Genomic DNA, 19,963 nt, shown 5'->3' on the forward strand with positions numbered 1-19,963 from the left:
CACCGAGGAATCTTTTCCAGAAACATTTCAAAAATAGGCCTTGGCCCACCTCCACACTTCCTGGTCCCAGCTACACTCTGCACTTGCCTTTTGAGCACATTATCCCCTATGTGTGTGCACACGCACGTATGCACACACACCCAGTCACACACACACACGCACATAGCTGCCATCTGGGTGGTGCCCGCTACCAGCTAACACAGATCCTGGCAGCAACCCAAGAGAGGCCTCTTTGCTGCCTCCCGAGAGCAGTTTCTCATCCTGGAGAGAAGGCACTTCTGTCTACCCATGGTTTCCCCCAAACCGCAGGGTCCCAGTGATTTCGAAGGAGCTGGTCAACATAACACAGCCGAATCAGTTGTCTGGAAAAAACAAGGAAAGGGGTCCTGTGCAGAGTGGAGCAGTGGCCATTTCTACGAGGCCTAAATACAGCCCCAGGCAGCTGTATTTCCCAGTCAGGGGTCGTCCTGAGCCCAGGTTGTAAGGGCAGCACAAGTGTGGGAGGAGGTAAAAAATTGGGATAGGAGATTGGAAAAACCATACTGACATATTAGCATCAGCACCCCCCAAGAACGGAGCAGGGGCTGCTGGGTCCAGAGCCGAGTGGAGATGGCCTGTCCTCAGTGTCTGGTGTCCATGCCATGGCGGGGGTGGTCAAACACAGCCTCATATAAATTAGTGGATGGATCTTTGAGCTGTACTTTCACATGGGAATCAGTGCAACTCTGATCGTCAGTGTTGGGGGAGAGAGGAGGCCATGAGAAAGATTTTCTTAAAGCTTAATTTTACAATTTAAAGAGTTTTTAATTATTATGAAATTAAATAGTGTTTAATTTTAAATTAAATAGCAGCCTTAGTGTTTAAACCCCTTCATTTTTAAAAAAAATTTTTTTAACGTTTCTTTATTATTGAGAGACAGAGAGACAGAGCATGAGCAGGGAGGGGCAGAGAGAGAGAGAGAGACACAGAATCTGAAGCAGGCTCCAGGCTCTGAGCTCTCAGCACAGAGCCCGATGCAGGGCTCGAACTCACAAACCGCGAGATCATGACCTGAGCCGAAGTCGGACGCTCAACTGACTGAGCCACTCAGGCATCCCAAACCCCCTTTCTTTTATGAAATGATATTAGAGGATGGGGTCTTTAACAGATATCCTCTCCTGCAAAATAAAATGTTGCAAATCTAGTAACGATCTTTATAATTTTTTAAATGTTTAATTATTTTTGAGAGAGAGCACACAAGTGGGGAGAGAGGAGGAAAGGGGACAGAGGATCCAAAGAGGGCTCTGTGCTGGCAGCGGAGAATCTGTTGCAGGGCTCAGACTCACGAACCGTGAGATCACGACCTGAGCTGAAGTTGGACACTTAACCAACTGAGCCACCCAGGCATCCTGGTCTTTATAATTTTTTGAGTTTTATTTTACTCCTACAAAAGAACCCATCATCTAGAAACCATTGCCTGACACTAATACTAAAATCTGAAACTGGATTGCATACAAGCTAAGGTTCAGTAATACCAAGGACAGTGATGTCCAATGGAAATAGATGTAAGCCACATGGGTACTGTAAAATTTTCTAGTAGTCCCATTTTAAAAGCAAAGGAAACAAGTGAAATTAACTTTAATGATATGTTTTACTTAATTCAGTGTACCCAAATATTTTGACATGCCATGAGTGTGATGAACTATTTTGCATTCTTTTTCGTACAGAGTCTTTGAAGTCTCGTGTGTCTTTCACACTCTAGTGCCCAGTGTCCACCACATTGGACAGCATGAGTCCGGGTGAAGAGGGTGTCTGGGCCATATCTGGCATCCTGGTCAGGTAGCAGTCAGTCTGTCCCATCTCCCTTGTGGACGCCTTGTTCCTCGTCCCTGAGACTTTGGTAACCAAGAGGAACATTCCAGCCCTGTAAACACAGCTGGGTATTTCCTGTGCTACACAGAACACGCCAGAGCTCTGCACAGGCACCAGATGACTGTCCCAGCTGTGTCCCAGGACAGCCTTCGCCTGAGGCTCCCAATTTTTGCCACTGTGGCTGCATACTCCAGCTTCAGTTTTGGTGACTTGTCTGGTATCTCTTCTCTTTATGACTGACCTTGGCACCTGGCTCATCTTATAGCTCAGCAGTTCCCTTGAGCTGGTGTCACTCATAACTTGGCAAGGGACAGTGTCCCCTCTGGCTTTGCCCCGGTGGGAGCCCACCTACTTCCTCCCTCACTCACGCATCCACTCATTTCTTCAGACACGTATTGTGTATCTACTGTGCTTAATCGCTGTGCTACATTCTGAGGTCACAACCACAAATGTGTCCTTGTTTTTGCTACAGCTGACAGTACAGGGGACAGAAAAGTAAGTTCGCAGTGTTTGGTAATAAATTACAGAGGTGTCCTAGGGGGGAAAAAAGTATACTTCCATACACTGGAAAAGCCTTGGGAGATCAAGAAATGCTTTCTGGGGAAAGTAACTTCCAAGCCAAGAATAGAAGAGAAGACTGCCTGGCCTTGGAAGAGAGGAGAGTACATTTCAGACATGCAGGAGGGAGGCCATGCCTGCAGAGAAGTCCAGAGAGAGAAGGAGGGGGTCAGGCAGAAGAACATGGCAGAAACTAGGTTCATGGAGGGGAGGAGTGAGAAGTGGTACTGGGTCACTGGGATGGCAAGCCGTGATTAGGAGTTTCAACTTTATTTCATGAGCAGTAGGGCAGCATTGAAATGCATTAAAAGTTGGCAGTATGGAAAGATCATTCTAGCTGCAGCATGCAGGATAGATTGGAAGGAGATAAAGCCAGCTTGGAAGTTGCTGCAGTAATCCAGAGAAGACATGATGGGAATGTAGAGAAACAGCCAGGTGGAGAGTTAAGTAAAGATTGGTGGAACTAGGCCTTTAATTAGGTTGGGGAGTGGGGGAGAAGCAGGATTCAAGAATATCTCTTGGGTTTGGGCACACTGTAGATGGTGATCTGGGGAACATGAAGGGCTCAGCAGGCTTGGCCGAGGTGCTGGAGGCGGCAGAGGCTGGGTGAAGAGGTCACCTCATGGGGACATCCAAGAGAAGGTGCTCATCAGGATGAGGGATAAGGTTGGGGTCATTAGAAAACAGATAGGAAATCAAAGCCTTAGAAAAAAGTTGAGTAATCCAAAGAGGAGCCTGAAGAGAAGACGGTTTAAGAGAATTGGGGGGGGGGGGGGAACACTAGAATTTTAGATGAGGGAAAGAAAGAAAAGGAGAATCCAGAAGAGACAGCCTAAGAAGAGAATAGCCACACTAAGGTGATTTCACTAAAGCCAAGAGCAAAGAACCAAGTATTTAATAAAATGTGTGACCCTCAGTGTCAGGTGCTACAGAGATAACAAGTAAAGACTAAAAAGTTTCCATTAGAGGTAGAGATGTACTAGGGACCTTGGTGGTAGGATTTGGCAGGGAGAGGGTGGTTAAAGGACACTGAGAGGCAGAAGTGGATAGTGAACCCATGTGGACTGGAGCCTTGGGCCTCTCTGTATCATCTGACAGCCCCCCCCCCTCAATCTTGGTTGCCTTAAGGAAACAGCAAGTTCAGTAGTAAGGCCCAGAAGATCTTAGCTTGACCACTAACTAGCAGGGTGGCCTTGGGCAGGTCAGTGTACTGTTCTGGGGCTCCGTGTCCTCATCTGAAAAAAGAGGGAGCTGGAACCAACATTTTCTAAACCTGTGTCCCACAGAATTCTCTTTGGTAGGATGTTAAATGCTATGCTTTACTCACCATATACCTGGTAAATAGTTGAGTTCTCATTCTGGGAAAGGGATTGTAGGATGGGGGTGGGGGGAGGTGCAAGGGTGGGGAGAGGTCAGGTTCTGAGGTCAAAGCTTGGTAAACAATAAGCTCGCAGAGGTTTCAGAGCCTTTACCATGTTCATGTTCATCGATGGATCACGAATAAGGTGATCTAGTATTTTTCCAGTATTTCTCATTTGCCCAACTGATTTGACTTGTGTACACATTATTCACAGAGCATGCATGGGCTTCTCCTGGAGACACTGTCCAACAGCTCGTGGTGTAGGGAGTGCCTAAGCAAGTACTCTCTAGCATTGCAGGAACTCAGGGGTTTGTCTGGAGCCAAAAAGCATAGGGGCACTTGTACCCTAATGTTTATAGCAGCACTTTCAACAATAGCCAAATTATGGAAAGAGCCTAAATGTCCATCAACTGACAAATGGATAAAGAAGTTGTGGTTTATATACATAATGGAATACTACTTGGCAATGAGAAAGAATGAAATATGGCCTTTTGTAGCAACGTGGATGGAACTGGAGAGTGTTATGCTAAGTGAAATAAGTCATACAGAGAAAGATACCATATGTTTTCACTCTTATGTGGATCCTGAGGAACTTAACAGAAGACCATGGGGGAGGGGAAGGGGGGGGAAAGAGAGGGAGGGAGCCAAACCATAAGAGACTCTTGAAAACTGAGACTAAACTGAGGGTTGATGGGGGGTGGGAGGGAGGGGAGGGTGGATGATGGGCATTGAGGAGGGCACCTGTTGGGATGAGCACTGGGTGTTGTATGGAAACCAATTTGACAGTAAATTTCATATTAAAAAAGAGAGAGAGAGAGAAAGGTCTTCCAGCTGCTGAGGGCTGCAAAATAAAGTAGAAGCAGGACTGAACCAGACTCTAGGGGAGTCCAGATATCCTGGCCTCTTACATCATAGTGCTCTCCTTCCCCAGTTAGCTTCCCAGTTGTCAGCAAAGACCCTATGGGGCCCTCTTACATTGCCAGGAAAATGGGCTTGCAGTGCTGTTTTCTGGGAACACTGTTCTGATCTACAGGCTGCAATGATTCGGATGGTGGAAGTACCCTAGAATGGTCAAGATGTAGGTTTTCTTAGAAATCTGATTGTGCTGGGAGTAGGTGGCCGAGAAATCAAGGAGGGTACTCTGAGGAGGCAGAAGTGAACTGCAGGCCCTGAGCTGGCCTGACAGGTAGAGTCAACCAGGAATATGGTGATGTTGGTGCAAGGGAAAGTGTTTGTTGGCCTAAGTAGGCTCACCCCGAGATCAAGTCCTCTGTTAAATGGCCTTATGCTCATGGAGGGGTGTCCACGACACCATCTAGGTCAACCTTTCTGCCGAGAATTAAGCCTTAAAGCCCCAGGACATCCATTGTATGAACTGAATTAACTTCTCTTCTGTGCATGTGGAAGGCTACTATTATGTACCATCCATGGGAGAAGTGAGAAGAGAGTCAACAATTTTCTATGTATTGTATGGTTCATATTAAGAACCCCTGAGGGAGCTGAATCTATAAAAATTGGAAGAACCCCAAAAGGTACCACTGGAGAACGTCTCTCTGTATGTGGGTCTCCTGGGCACCCACACCTAGATCATCCTGTGGAATGGAGGTGTGGGGGCTCTGGGAGCACTTTGTGGGGAGAATCATGATGCAATGGCTTAACTCTTCCACCAACTACCCAAGAGAATTTGCCTTTGAACCCAGTGGACTGACAAACAGCTGCTGAACTTGTTTTTCCAGGTAGCTAAGGGTACTTGTATTCCTTGCCTATTGCTGCATAACACATTACCCACAATTTAGTGGCCTAAAAGGATGTTTATAATCTCATTTTCTGCGGGCCAGGCATTCAGGCATGGCCCAGGTGGGTCCTTGACTGTTGGCTCTCACAAACAGTGATCAAGAGTCAGCAAGAGCCGCTGGCATAACTGGGCATAACTGGGCTGAACCCACATCCAAGCTCCCTCGTGTGGTTGTAGGCAGGATTCAGTCCCTCACAGGCCATTGACCAGAGGCCACGCTCAATTCCTTGCCACGTGGGACTCCCCAACATGGCAGCTTCCTTCACCAAAGTATGCAGGCCAGAAAGATGGATGCCCAGTCTTTCCTAACCTAATCACAGAAGCGGTATCCTGTTACTTTAGCTGTATTCTGTTCCTGAGAAGCCAGTCCCCAGGGTCAGCCCACTCCCCAGAGGAGGGCACTACACAAGGACTCGGGGAGTGGAGGCCATCTGCTGCCCACCACAGCACCCAGCCACGTTTCTAGGCAGCTCGCTTCCCTGCCCTAAGGGCTCACGAAACCCCTTCCCAGAATACAGGAACTTAATAAAGTGTTCACCAATTAAAATGTGGCAGCATAATGGAGTAGCAGATCGCAGTGACTCTAAGTGCCTTTAATGCGATGCAGGATTTCTGTAATACTAAGTAAGGACAGATGCTGAGGCAAGACCTAGGAGCAGTATATGTTTATGTGGATGAACAAATTAATCTGCATGTGAAATCCCAGTGAAATTGACATGAAATAAAAATTTCATGCCTTACAGTGTATCAGTGTTACCCATGAAATGAGATTAAAAGGAATTTCTGATTTTACAGTTGTCATACTTTTCATACTGCTTGCATTTTTCTCTTCTAAAGACTTGGGCTTGGACCTAGAGGCCAGGCAGAGGTTTGGCATTTTATACCTTTCGGGCCATCTTCCTTCTCCTCATGCCTGGGAGCAGGCTTCCTTATGTAGAACTGAGCCAGGAATGTATTGGATGGTCTCGGCTCTGAAAACGGAATCTGTGATCGTAAACGCTGGTGGCATGTTCCCTGTCGCTGTCGTTAGGCAGCTGACATTCTGGAAAGCTCCCTTGGCTAAGAGCTTTGCCCTCCTCATTCTTCCTCACACGCACCAGCTTTGGGGTGGGTGTTGGCGTCTGGGGGAATGAGGGGGAGAGATGGCATTCTCCCTGAGCCCTCTTCGGGGCTGGAGCCATGACATGGTGAGTCGAGACAAAGGTTGGGGAGGGATAGAGGATGTGCCACAGGCCCCTGCACCTGAGAATCCACAGACTGTTGCTCCCTCGGGGACAGTGTTCCCCCAGGAAACTGGTGCCACCCTCACTTTATGTCTTACAGCTGTGTTTCCCTTGGCCTTTGTGGCCATAGAGCTCAGGAAATGGAACATACAGAGAAGACAGCCCATTCCGTTTCTCTGCCTCAGTCTGACCTCTGCAGTGTGTGTGGGTCTGAAGGAATCAGAGGGAGGGGAGCAGCTTTCCGTTTAGGAACACGTATTCACGAATTGCCCCTCCCAGAGCCTCATGGAAATCACACCTTCACGGGCTTCACCTTGGCGGTGAGAGCCCCTGTCAGGATTCCCCTGTGGTGGCCCAACCAATAGTTGGCCCAGGAGTGGCAGTCTGTCCCTCTCCTCTGGGCAGGTCACTGCAACAGCTAGGTCCCAGCTCAGTAGCAACTGCTTCTTGGGTTGGTGACTTGAATTGGGGGCACATGGGTCCACACAGAGCACAGGGCGCAGGCGGGACCTGAGCAGCCGCTGGAGGCTTATGGATACCCTTGTGCTTGGAAGAGTACTGGCCAGGAGATGTTATGGCATGGTGATGATAGTGGCCTGGTGACAAGGACGTCTGGCAGGCCTGCGTTCAAATGTCTGCACTGGCTGCAGCGACTTACTCAACCCCCCTGTGCCTCAGCTGTTAAGCAGTGAGTCCGTTAAGCAGTGGCCCCTCAGAGGGTTTTGGTGAGTGTTAACTATGCAGGGTACTTACTACATGCCCGGCAGTAGGGGTCATTACGTAGTAGTCTAAAAACATTCCCTGAGGTAGATAGGCCATCCCTGTAAACTGGGAGTTAAGGCTTAGAGAAGTGAAGTTCCAAGCTCCCAAATAAGTGACACACCCTGGGTGTCCACCCCACCCCCACTCCTCCCACCCCCCCGCCCACAGGCTTGTTTGATCTCCATTACATCGAGCCACATATTTGCGTGACCTTTCCTCTTTCTCTAACTGTCCTCAGTCTCCCCTCTGGGACACCAGACCGCCTTCAAGAGTCTGTCTTCTCACACTTGGTGCCAATGTCCATTGCAGGGGAGTCCAGTGGCTTTTCCTTTCCATCAACATTTGGGTAAAAATACTTATGTCTCTGCTTCAGAGTTACTGCATCTGCCTCTCCATCACTCCCTCCTGTTTCCACACTCCAGGATAAAACCCCAAATGTTTGTCATTTATGACCATGTCTTTTCTTCCATAAGGATGGCACGCTGTAGGAGAAGGTGTATGTTCAGGAGGACTGGCCCCAGCCTTATAGCAGGCACACTTAGGACCACCAGGAGCCTCTGTTGCCCACTGATAAAATGGGGATGATGCTGATATCCTCACATCACTTACAGGCAGCTGTAAGTGCCGGTGTCACAAGCTTGTGCAATAAAATAGAAGGCATGTGTACATTATATTTCTGGGGTAACTGACTGTTGCTTAGTACGTTTCTGGCATAGCCACATTGGCACCTGTTGGGGTGCAGGGGTGGGGAGGGGAGGGCAAGCAAGGGAGCAGCGACTGGTGATGGAAAGGGATGGAAGAGGGAGAAGTTCCTACCTGTGTCCTGGGGCCGGCATCTCCGAACCACTATGGAGGCGTCCTCAGCCTGTAAGTGCCCTGAACACTCAAGAAGTTGATGGCTCAGGAAGCACTTGGAGACACAGCTGAACTTGGGGAAATCAAGAATCTCAGGTGAATTTTTCAGAAAGAAAAGAGAGGAACAGGAGAGAATAAACTACACATGGGAAATGAGCTCAGTGGAGCATACGTTATTCAGGAGGTGCTGGGGCCATGGGGACAGCAGCCCGGGCGGGCGGGCTGGCGTCAGTCTCCCCACACAGCATGGGCCGCCCTTCCTCCCGGCTCTACCCCCGCCCCGATCTTTCCGGCTCACTCACTCTTCCCTCCAGTAAAACCCCTGAATCTTTAATAAATTATAAACAAGCTTTCCTGTCTGTCTGTGGGTACCAGATCTTAGCATTGCAGCTTTTGACATTCCTCTGGTGTCCCTGATAGATCTTGCTGTTTGATTAATCTTTTAGATCCCTCTCCCAGAGAGCCCACCATCTGAGCTGACTCTCCACACAGCGTCCAGTTTGAAGGATTTTTCTCAGCCTCTCTGCCTTGCTGCTGCCGGTGCCTAGTGCTTGTCCCTAAGCGGGCTGCAGGACGCTAGAGACAAATCGCAGTTAAAAGTCACGGGACCCAGGGGGCGCCTGGGTGGCTCAGTCGGTTAAGCGTCCGACTTCGGCTCAGGTCATGATCTCGCGGTCTGTGAGTTCGAGCCCCGCATCAGGCTCTGTGCTGACAGCTCAGAGCCTGGAGCCTGTTTCAGATTCTGTGTCCCCCTCTCTCTCTGACCCTCCCCCATTCACGCTCTGTCTCTGTCTCAAAAAAAAAAAAAAAAAAAAAAAAACGTTAAAAAAAAAAAAAGTCACGGGACCCGGGTTCAGCTCTTCTGAATCCCTCACCAGGTGTGTGGCCTTGAGGGAAAGCCTGAGCCCCAGTTTTCCTCTTGTGTGGAGTGGAGGTTCTCAGATGCTGTTGCAAGGGTCAGATGAGACAGTGGATGTGCTGCGACCAGGGGCAGAAGGAAGATGCCTTGAAGTCCCCTCAGCCAGGCTAGGCTGCCCGTGCCATCATGTTGTGAGGCTCTGCCCTGCTGCCTACCCTCCCTGGGTTGTGCATGCTGGGGTGCTTAGGGGATTCCTGCCCCACCTAGAGAGGAGCCCCTGTCCTGTATCCTGCAGGCACAGGAGGCTGGAGGGGAGTGAGGTCCAGGAGCACAACGGCCCAGGCTCCCACCAATGCCTGGCACACCACCAAGTTCTGCCCAGTTTAAGAGGTTGAACTGACTCGTCTCCAAGGCCCCTTCCTTTTCTGAACCATGAGTTCAAGGTTCTGGTCCATAAGCGTGGACCAGTGCATGGAGGCAGGTTCAGCCACTGTAGTCATGATAATTCTACCTACCATCTTCTCAGCATCTGTTAAACACCTGCTGCTTTGCCTGCAGCCTGGGTTCTTCACCACAAGCCTGCAAGGGAGGTATTTGTCTGCATTGTATAGGTGACAAATTGGGGCTCTGAGAAGGCAAATGATGTGCCCAAGGGCACACAGCCAGTTTTCGGCAGATCCAGGATTCGCATTGACATCACAGCCCAGGTTCCTCTCTCTAACGTTGATGCTACGTTCTTTGCTCTCTCGCCCCCTCTTGCCTCCCAGCGCCCCTCTCCCTCTGTCAGACAGGACAGAACTACCCCATGGGAGGAGCTGTCCGCACATTTGAACTTGACGTTGAAAATAATGATAGTTACCGTTTTGTCAAGCATGGACTGTTACCTAACAACATAGTGATAATCTAGGGAGGGGGGATCGCTACAAGTTAAAAAATCATTGTCTCCACTTTCCAGATGAGGAAACAGTTCAGAAAAGAAAATTCAATATCCAGCAACACAGCTGAGCCTAAGCTGAAAATGGTCTTTTTGACGGTCTTTCAGATTAACTGTGTTTTATTCACTGTCAGCGACAATCACAGCTTCTGATTACTGATGCTGGGGGGACCTTAAGCAGGAGGACCTGGGGTCCAACCTGTCTTACAGATGAGTAGACAGCAGACTGGGGAGGAGGGGGTTTGCTCACAGTCCCACAGTTGGTCAGTAGCGTATGACCCCCAGGCCAGTATTCTATGACCTGTCTCACTCAGCACTCAGTCTGAGGGTCCAGAATCGTGCCGGGACTGGGACACCATACCCCATGTCCCTCGGTCCGTCCCTACCTCCTCCTCCAGCTCCATGAAGACTTCACCAGCCGGGGAGAGTGATGCCTGCCTCTCTGCCCTCCAAGCATTGTGTGTGTCCATACTGCTGGGCTGTCGCACATGAACGTGACTGCCTCTGGGCTGAATGTCGCCAAGGCAGGAGAAAGGGTCTCTGTCCCCAAAAGCTCTCTGAGCAGCTGTTCCCACTATCACCCTCCCGCACCAAGTTGTCCTTAAATAACTTACATCACGAAAGCTAGGGTTTGGGGCCCCCTTGCCTCCCAGGCTGTGGAAGGGAAAGCCATCCCTAGGGCAGTTTCTAGCACCTGACCCTTGGCACAGCCCTGGCAATAGTGGCCTTCTGAGTCACTTAGTTCAGTCTCTCTCTTTCTCCCCATCTCTGATGGAGACAAGGAGGTCCTGCGAAGCTCTCAGCTCTGTTAGCTTCCTGCAGAAGACAGATGGTTATTCTTCTCCCTGACATCCACCTCATTCCTTACAGTGCCGCCCATGCTCACTGCCTCCTCCCCCTCTGCCTGGGTATCTCCATCCTCTCTGTGCCCTCACGGACCCTGCAGTACAGCAACCGAGGGCCCCCACCATGTCCACCTCAACCAGCCGCCTGCTCTCTTCCTTCCTTGTTGCTCCCAATTTAAACTCAGCTCTGTATACAAACATAGGCCGCGTCAAGGGCTCTTCTCATCCACGGACCATGTCACGGCATTTTCCTTCTCTTTTCGTGATAGCTAACAAATGCATAAATAAACCACCCCCCTCCCAAACTTAGCAGCCTAAAAACAGTAGGAAGCGTGGTGTACCTTCCTAGTCTTTGTGAGCCAGGAATCGGGAGCATCCTGGCTGGGCGGTTCTGGCTTAGAGCTGCTGAAGCTTCTGTCATCTATAGGCTTGACCAGAGCTGGCGGATTCACTTCCAGGGTGCTCGTTCACATGGCTGGCAAGCTGGTGCCGGCTGTGGGCAAGAGGCCTCAGTTCCTCTGCATGCAGGCATCTCTCCGCCGAGCTGCCTGAACGTCCTCGGCAGCTGGCTTCCCTCCAGGTGGCAGTGCTTTGGTGATTTAGCCTTGGAAGTCACCCACTGTCACTCATATTCTGCTGGTCATAGGAGCTAGCCCTGATTCAGTGAGGGGGATAGAACTACACAAGGCACAAGGACCCGTAGGTGAGAGTTTCTGGAAGCCTTCTGGGAGGCTGGCTGCCACACCTTTGAAATACATCAAAGGTTAAGTCATCAGTTGACCTAGAAATGCATTTCCTGGATTTCTTTCTCCCTTTCCCCATGAATGGGCATCTAGTATACTTAACTCTTGTTCTAGGGCCATGGAGATAGACAAGGGTCCTTTCCTAGAGGAACTTATAGTCAAGCGAAGGAGACAGTCCCATCAGGAAGCTCTAGAAGAGAGACATATACACGAAGAACAAGTCACTACCTATCTGGGGGAGTGTGGAACACCTTCACAGCAGAAGGGAAAATTGCTCAGGGTCTCGAAGGATGAGTAGGGTCTCATTAGATGAAGAAGGGAGGAAGGACTTTGCTCCATGCGGAAGTCATAGTGTGAGTGGTGGTGGAGAGTTCTGCCAACATAGGGAGCTGCAAGTGTGGAAGGTCTTGAGGGCTGTGTCGGGAGTTTGGACTTTTTGCATCAGGAGCCACTGAGGGCTTCAAGCCAGAGGAAGGCATGGGCGGAGCTGTGTGGCACACAGGACGTGACTGGCAGGGACAGAAGGTGCAGGACTCTCGGAACCAGGCCCACAGGGATGACAGAGAAGGGGTGAATTCCAGGGGGTTTTCTTAGTAGGTACAGCTGACGTGATGTGGTGAGGAGTTGTCTCTCTGGAAGCCGCAGGAGAAGGCCTAAAGGCCATGACTTACCTTTTTCACTGTCTCTTCCCCTGGGGCCTTCCTTTCCCAATTCTTGGCTCCTGGTGGGTGACCCAAACCCAGATCTGCTCAGGCCCTGAGCACAAGGGCCCAGCCTTCTCTGTTCTGTTTAGGGTTTGCTCTTGGAGGAACGTGTTCACGTATCACGGAGGCCACAGGGGCGTCAGGCTCTCTGGCCTAGGACTGAGATTAAGCATCTTCGGCCACAGACTTCTTTGCGAATCTAGTAAAAGCTACAACCTGCACCTTTGCCTACTCGACTTTGCAAACAATTTCAGGGGGTTCACGGTCCCCTGTGAGTCCATCCTTGGATCTCTGGACCCCAAATGCAAAGCCCTGAGCCTAGGACGAAATTGGAAAATGAAGACAAGACATGTTTGACTCACCAAATGTCTGTTATTTACTTCCTCATTTAATACCACTCCCCGTAATTGGACAGCCCCCGAAAGAGCGACAAACAGGAGGAAGCACTTACCCAGGGATAGTCCCTGGTGGCACCGGCATCACTTGGCGGGTTTATTTTCATTATTATAGTAATTTTCGGGCTGCGGGCTACAATTTTCACTTGCAGCGAGGTATTAAATTGAAATTACCCCAGATGTAATTGTCATACGAAATGATCCTGGACACGTGGAAATGAATGTTTTTTTAAGATGGGGTTTTATTGTCTCTGCGCCAGGGTTTTAGGGCTCTGCCTTGTTAAACACACAAGATTTCCATGTTTGTGTGTGGCAGGAGGTGAGGGGTCAGCCTGGTGCAGTCAACTGGAGCTGCCGGCCGAGGACATGGTGGGGGCTCTGTCCGGGATGGACACAGACCAGGGAGCAGAGCCCAGGACTTGGGGTGGCTTTGTGTGGCTACCAGGAACCTCCATGCATGAATTCAGGCATGTGAGAAATCCCACATTTCTGTTCTGCACGTTCACTTAATTTGGATGTGAGCCCAAGTTCCCCTGAGGTGGTAGGAAATTGAACTTCAGTCATTCTGGGAACTTTCCTGCCCTGGGGTCTTAATCTGCACCGTGCAACCAGGTCAGCCCTCCCAGATGCCAGCCATCTGTCTATACCGGTGACCGCCAGTCACCTGGCCCCTTGGTGCCAGCCCTTTAGATCTGCTTTGCCCCCAAAGGTCTTACCTGTGCTCCTGCCTTTCCTTCCCCAGGTGCACCCTGCTGGTGTACTGTGCAGACCTGCCCCCGACCAGCATCATCATCACCTTCCACAACGAGGCCCGCTCCACCCTGCTCAGAACCATCCGCAGGTAAGACAGCCTCCCCCATCCATCCATCAGCCCTTCAAGGCCCAGCCCTTGGGAAGACCAGGTCTGCTCACTGGCAGGCTGGCCCTGTGATAAGAATGTCAGGCATGTCCCACTCCATGGAGGTGCTGTCTGATACATGTTATGCATCCATTCTGTCGCTCTTCATCCTCCTGTGAGGGCGGCTCTTACCCCATTTTATAGGGGGATAGCCAGAGGCCCCAGGTGGTCGGTAACTTGGAGGTCAGTGGCAGCCACAGAGGATCTGGAGCTCTCGCCCTTAACCATCGTGCTAGACTGTCTCTGGAACATGAGCTCTAACTTCCACAGCTGACAAGGGAGCCGAGGGGTGACGCTGAGTAAATACCCCACCCCAGCATCGGGCTGGGATTAGAACCTGGGTCTGCCAGGCACTGCAAGTCCCAGTCCACGCCTCTCCACAGCCTCCATGTGGCCAGGAGCCACGGCACATGGCAGAGCAGCTCGAAGGTAGTGCTGATATTTGCTTTCCCCTCTGTGTATCTTCTGTTGCAGCCCCAACCCCGCTCCGCCTCTCCACCCACCCTCAGCTCCTAGTCTGGGTCTGCTCTTGCTCTAACAGGTGCATCCTTACTTTGGCCTGTGGCCTGCATGAATCTGTGACCTGCAAAAGCCCCAGCGTCAGCTCCCAGCAGAACTGCCCTCAGAGCACAGACAGGGCCCTGGAGACCTGGCCCTGGTTGTTTTGCCTCCCTTCCCCATGCCATGTCCCTCCCATAACTCTGGAGCCCTCTCCCCATGCCCACCCTCCCCCCAACACCATCCGGCCCCCCTTCCTCTTTCAAGTCTCCAGCAGCATTGGCATCTTCGAAGGTGGTAATGGCAGCCATTGATCATGAGGTGCCCTCGTGTGCAGACGTGCCTTGGCTCATGCTGTCCGTTGGGTAGGTGGGAGGCCACTGCTGTACCCACTCTGCAGCTGAGAAAACTGAGACTTGGAAGTACTGAATCAAAGCCCGCTGTTGCTCAGCTAACAGTGGTGAAGCAGGGCTCAAACCCTTGCACTCTGACCTCAGTTCTTAGCAGCCTCTATAGGCAAGGCTGTAGATGGTGGTGGTGTTCAGCATCCCTGATAGAGGTGTTGGGGTCGGCCCTGGGATAAAGTGCCTGCGATACCTCCATGCCCCTGGGACACATGGCCTGCTTGAGCCCATCCCTATCTGGAAGGCAGCGCATCACATGGTCACCTGATCCCACAGAGAGGGAGGGCCAAGGAGAGGATGACCAAACATGGTGAAATCTCTTGTCATTTCCATCACTAAGCCACACCTTCCTGTGCCTGGCTGTGGGCAGGTAGGGAAGCTCCGGGTGATGGGAGGGAGTCAGCGACAGGCTCGCCCTGATGGCGGGCACCAAGTCTTCGGTGCCACCTGTCACTTACGATGAATGTCTGCCTTGCAGGGTCAGTGCATCCCATAGAAACGCAAGGAGGGAACTGCCCGAGTATGTATTGTTTCCCCCTGTCTACAGGGGCAACTCTGTCTGCTGCCCAGATGTCCTTGGCAACCGGCTGGCTGCTTCCTTCTGCCAGCTGCTTGCCTTTTCTGCCCTGGCTTCTGTATTCGCCCCCCAGGCCCCCAGGTTTGCATTTGGTTTCCCAACAAGGCTTCAGCTCTTGACCAGAAAATGTCCTGAGTCACTGTCAGGAGTCAGTACCTTTCCAATTTGTAAACCAGTGCGGGCATATGGGGGGGAACAGGGGTATGGGGTGATCCGATTTACCTGAGTCTTTTCTGGTGAAGGGAGAAACGTTGTTTCTCAGCCTCTGGGCTGAGCAGGGACATGGTGGAACGAAGGTGACTACTTTGAAAACACCAGACCACAGCCCCATGGCCATCACGGTCTGCTTGGGCAGGGTAGGCAGGGTTTCTGGAACAAACTATGTCTGCCAGATGTTTCCACGAGGGCACTGGGATCAGCAAGAGTCCTCACCTTCCAGGCTGGCCTCTCTTCTTCTTTCTAGGAATCCTCTGACACCACGCACCTCCACCCCCTTAACACACACACACACACACACACGCACACGCATGCACACACACCATTAGAGCCTTCCTCTGGACTTCTTACTACAAATCCCTACTCTAGCACTTAATGCATTTTTCCCAGGTGTAATCTTCAGTGAACTCCTTTAGGGCAAGACTGCATCTTATTCACCCCTTACCAAAGCTCCCTGTGGCTCAGTTGCCTGATCAAGAAAATGGGAATAATAACCATAGCTACCGCATAGTGCTGCTTTGGGTTAGACAAGGGACCGAGAACTGTGGCGGGCATAGAGTCGGTGCTTGAGCAGCATTAGCTATCTCCATATCTGCACGGTGAGTGAGCTCTCAAAAGAGGCTGTCGGGTACCTGGGGTCACAAGACCTGGGGTCAAGTAAGTCCTTCCCCTGCTGCTTCCTGGCCGTGTGACTTGGGCAGATCACTGACCACATCTCTGAGGATGGAGATGAAAATATCCCTCGTGTTTCCAGTTCTACCACATTTTCCACAAGAAGACATTACCTGGAACATTTGGGGGTGTTATCCTGTGGGGCTCCCAGGCTCCCCATCGTTCCCTAACACCGTGTTTATATTCTCGAGGTCACTTGAGGTGCTCCCTGTAGACTCCTCCCTTTCAGCTCTAAGACACAGTTTTTCTTTTCTTCTCGCTGCTCTTTTACAATAGTAATAATGATACTTTATAATAATATCATTAATATTTTAAATGTATGCTGGGCTTTATGGTCTCCAGAACACCTCATGCCTCAGTCCAGTCAGAGTCCCATCCAGAACTGGAACTTTTGAAGTCAGGGGTGCCTGATGTGAACAGAGGCCCAAGGCTACCGGGCTAGTAAGCGCAGGAGCCAAGACTCAGGTTTCTGGCTCAAGGGGGGAGGTTGGGAGGCAGCTAAGGGTGTAACCCAGTGCCTCTGTCCACCAGCCTGATGAGCACTGCCTCCGAGGCCCTGGTGCCCTGTGTTCTGAAAGAGGGCTTAGGACCAGCGCATCAGCACCATACTTTTCAGAAGGCACCCATGAAGTGCCAGACCACACACCAAACTCCTGGGCACTTTGCCAGGAGAGCCCATGGACCTGTTTCCTGCCTCTGAGGAACTTCTGATATAACACCCAAGTGTGATATATGAAAACAGCAGAATGAAGGTAGAACTGTGTGAACAGACAGGCTTTTATATCATAAGCACGGTGAAAGTGAATTTTAGGGGAGGGAGGGAAGCAAGGAAGATTACTTCTAGAAGTTTCCATGGCCAGGTATTATTTGCCTTGGGATTCTCTTCCTTCCATTCCCTATCTTCATGCACAAATAAATCACCAGCCACTGAGACAGGACTGAATGAGGAGCTCTTCCTATCTCGCTTTGTCATCAGTGAAAGGATCTTCTCTAAAGTATCTTTCATCTTTAATGTTCTAGAATTCTGATGGTTCTGCTGCCAGGCTCTCACAAGGGAAAGACGCTCAAGGGGAGGACTGAATGTACCCTCTCCTCCCCCTCCCTCCCCCCAGCACTTGACTAAACCTTCGCCCCTCTGCCCATCCCTGCCCTCGCTCTCTGGCCCCCTGAGTTCCTGAGTTAGCTGGGTGAGGGCTGGGGGCTGGGAGGGTGTACATGAAGGTACTCAGAGCTAGGCAGTGGCATGATGGGGGTGGGTGATGGGGGCAGGGAGAGTCACAACCCAGATCAGTGAGGGGACTTCTTTTTTTAAGGAGACAGAAGCAAGCCCCAAGGAATGGCTTATCTTTATCTGGTATTGCAGTGGGTCCCTGTGTATATGTGAGACCCAGAGCTGTCCCCTTCTTTTTGGAGTGTCCTTCAACCAGACACTGCCCGTGGGGGCTCTGGAGCATGCATGATTATACCCTGAATCTCCTTACTGTTGCTTTTTTTTTTTTCTTTTTTGGTAAAACTCTGGATTTAGAGGGAACAACTTCTTAGGTTAAGGTGGATAAGAAAAGAGACACGGGGCCAGATTTGCCCGCTCTGCTCATACCAACTGTGTGGCCCTGGGCAAGCTCCTGTACCTCTCTGCCTCAGTTTCCATTTCTGCAAAACAAGAACTACCGGTAATAACTGCCTCACACGATGGTGGAGAAGAGTGAGTGGGTTCAGGCAGGGCCTGGGACAGAGGGGTCCTGTACAATGGACAGTGGCAGGGGTCCTGATGCTCTCCCGCCTGGGGACGCAGCAGTGTTGTTACTCAGGGGCTCTCAAACTTGAGCAGGCATCAGAATTCCCTGAGAGGGTCCCATCCCCAGGTATTCTAACCCAGTGCGTCTGGCGTGGGGCCCGAGCATTCACATTTCTAAGTGCCCAGGCAGCACAGATGCTGCTTGCCCTGGGGTCACACTTTGAGAACCAGGATCATCATTATTATCAATAACCTGGATTCTGAAAGCAGCCCCTGGGCCACGCTCCATGCTGAGCACCTTTCAGGCAGCCGAGGAAGTTGTGGTGCTGGAGACTCAGTACCTACTGAAGCTCTCAAGCCAGCAAATGGTGGATATGTAGCTCTGGTACTTGAACCCAAGTCAGCCTGACTCCAGAAGGTCCAGACTCAACGGTCAGCCCACCTCAGGTCTTCATCCCACTGGCATTTAGGGAACATTGGAGAAACCCTGCCTGCATACAGCACCGTAGAGTTCACAAAGCAATTTCAAATACATTTCCTCATTTCATAAGGCACAAGAGCCTGTGAAGTAGGTCAAGTATTAATATCGCCTGCCTTTACAAGGAAAATGTAATTACAGATGAAAACGAAGGCTGGGAGCGGCCTGGCGTCTTGTTCAGGATGGCACAGCTAGGAGATGCTGGGGGCCGCCCGGCCTCCCACGCCGTTCACACCGCCGTGCCCTCCGCCTCCCAGGGTGCTCCGTGGGGGCCCCCGCCGTCAGGGCTCGGCAGGCAGATTGTGGAAGGTGTAGGTAGTTGCTCTCTGCCTAGCTGCCCTCTGGCAGAGAAGTGAGCCGTGCGTAGGAGACTCAGTTCTAGAATAATTCCCAGGCAGGGTGTGATCTGGGCCTGCCAGTGAGGTGAGCACTCACTCCCATTCGGAGGCTGTGTGGAAAGGGCATGGAATGCCGTAGTGGGGGACGGGCTTTTCCTAAGCTGGAGGAAAGGGACAGTTGGCTTGGTGGCAGAGGGACTGGTGAGGCCTCCTGGCAGACGGACTGGGAAGAGCACAGCTCTCCAGGGATGGAGCAAGCAGGGTCTGGATGGTGGGAATGGCAGCGGTGGTTCAGAAAGGGGGCCCCTGGGGGACCAGCTGGGCCAGGCCAAGCCCCTGGGCTAGACTTGACCTTTCTCCACCAGCCACCCCAGGAGCCCAGAGCACCTGCCACCTCAGGCTCTCCCAATCCAGGGCCACGTTCACGGAGCCCCCGCTATCACTCCAATTGCTCTGATTAGGGGAGCAAAAAACAAGCCAGGTGTTACCAGGAAATGGTCTAATTAGCACTTACTGCTGACGATTTCTGTTTTTTTTTTTTTCTTTTTTAAACCCTGGACATTTTTTATTCGCTAATCATCTCTCAGTTCAACCAGCCCAGAGCTGCATGCGATTTACCTTTTGATGTTCACAGAAGAGAACTCTTGAATTTCAAAGAGCCGGCAGGGATTTGGGGGGAATCACGTGAAGAAGCTGCAGCCTTAATCAAACCTCATTAGAGGGTATTCTTCAAGCAGGTTTTCCCCCTCTTTCTGCCTCCCTCCCCCCTTCCCTGTCTGAACAGGAGACTGGTCGTTGGGTTGGCGTGTGTTTTCTTTGGGACTGTCAATTGATCCTGTGTGGTAAGGGTCTCCTCCCACCACCTCCTGCCCCTCTGTGTCCCCACCTCCCAACAGCCAGCTCAGGGCTTGGAGTCGGGGTTGCTCTCTCACCTTCTACCAGTTGCCATGGTGAGAATTAAGGCTACATAAATAAAAGTAGCTCCAGGCAAAGTTCTTCTCCTGGAGAGTCTCTGCATCCTGCTTAGACAGGGCGGCTCACCAAAAACAGGGCTCAGATTGGCCCTCCTGAGAGGAGGGACTCACACAGTACCCCCCCCCAGCACCAGCTGAACCCCCTCCCCAACACGCACCAGGCCATGGGCACCCCCCAGTGGGTGGTGTGGCCCCGAGGGTGTCTGAGGAACTGCGTGGTTTGGGGTGTTCAGAAGTGGAATACGGCCCGAGACCCCGAGGGAACCCAGAAATCCAGCCTTGCCCTGTG

At 51.3% G+C, this 19,963-nt stretch overlaps 1 protein-coding gene across 3 annotated transcripts in view; it reads left to right on the forward strand.

The window, feature by feature from the left end:
- GALNT14 (polypeptide N-acetylgalactosaminyltransferase 14) overlaps positions 1–19,963 on the forward strand; it is a 208,856-nt gene that overhangs the window by 145,574 nt on the left and 43,319 nt on the right. For all 3 annotated transcript variants that reach the window (XM_042933316.1, XM_042933317.1, XM_042933318.1), the window contains exon 3: positions 13,627–13,725. In XM_042933316.1, coding sequence (XP_042789250.1) covers positions 13,627–13,725 — 99 coding nt within the window. The remainder of the gene's footprint in view (positions 1–13,626; positions 13,726–19,963) is intronic.

The sequence above is a fragment of the Panthera leo genome, chromosome A3 (assembly GCF_018350215.1).
Source record: "Panthera leo isolate Ple1 chromosome A3, P.leo_Ple1_pat1.1, whole genome shotgun sequence".
NCBI classification, from domain to species: Eukaryota; Metazoa; Chordata; class Mammalia; order Carnivora; family Felidae; genus Panthera; species Panthera leo.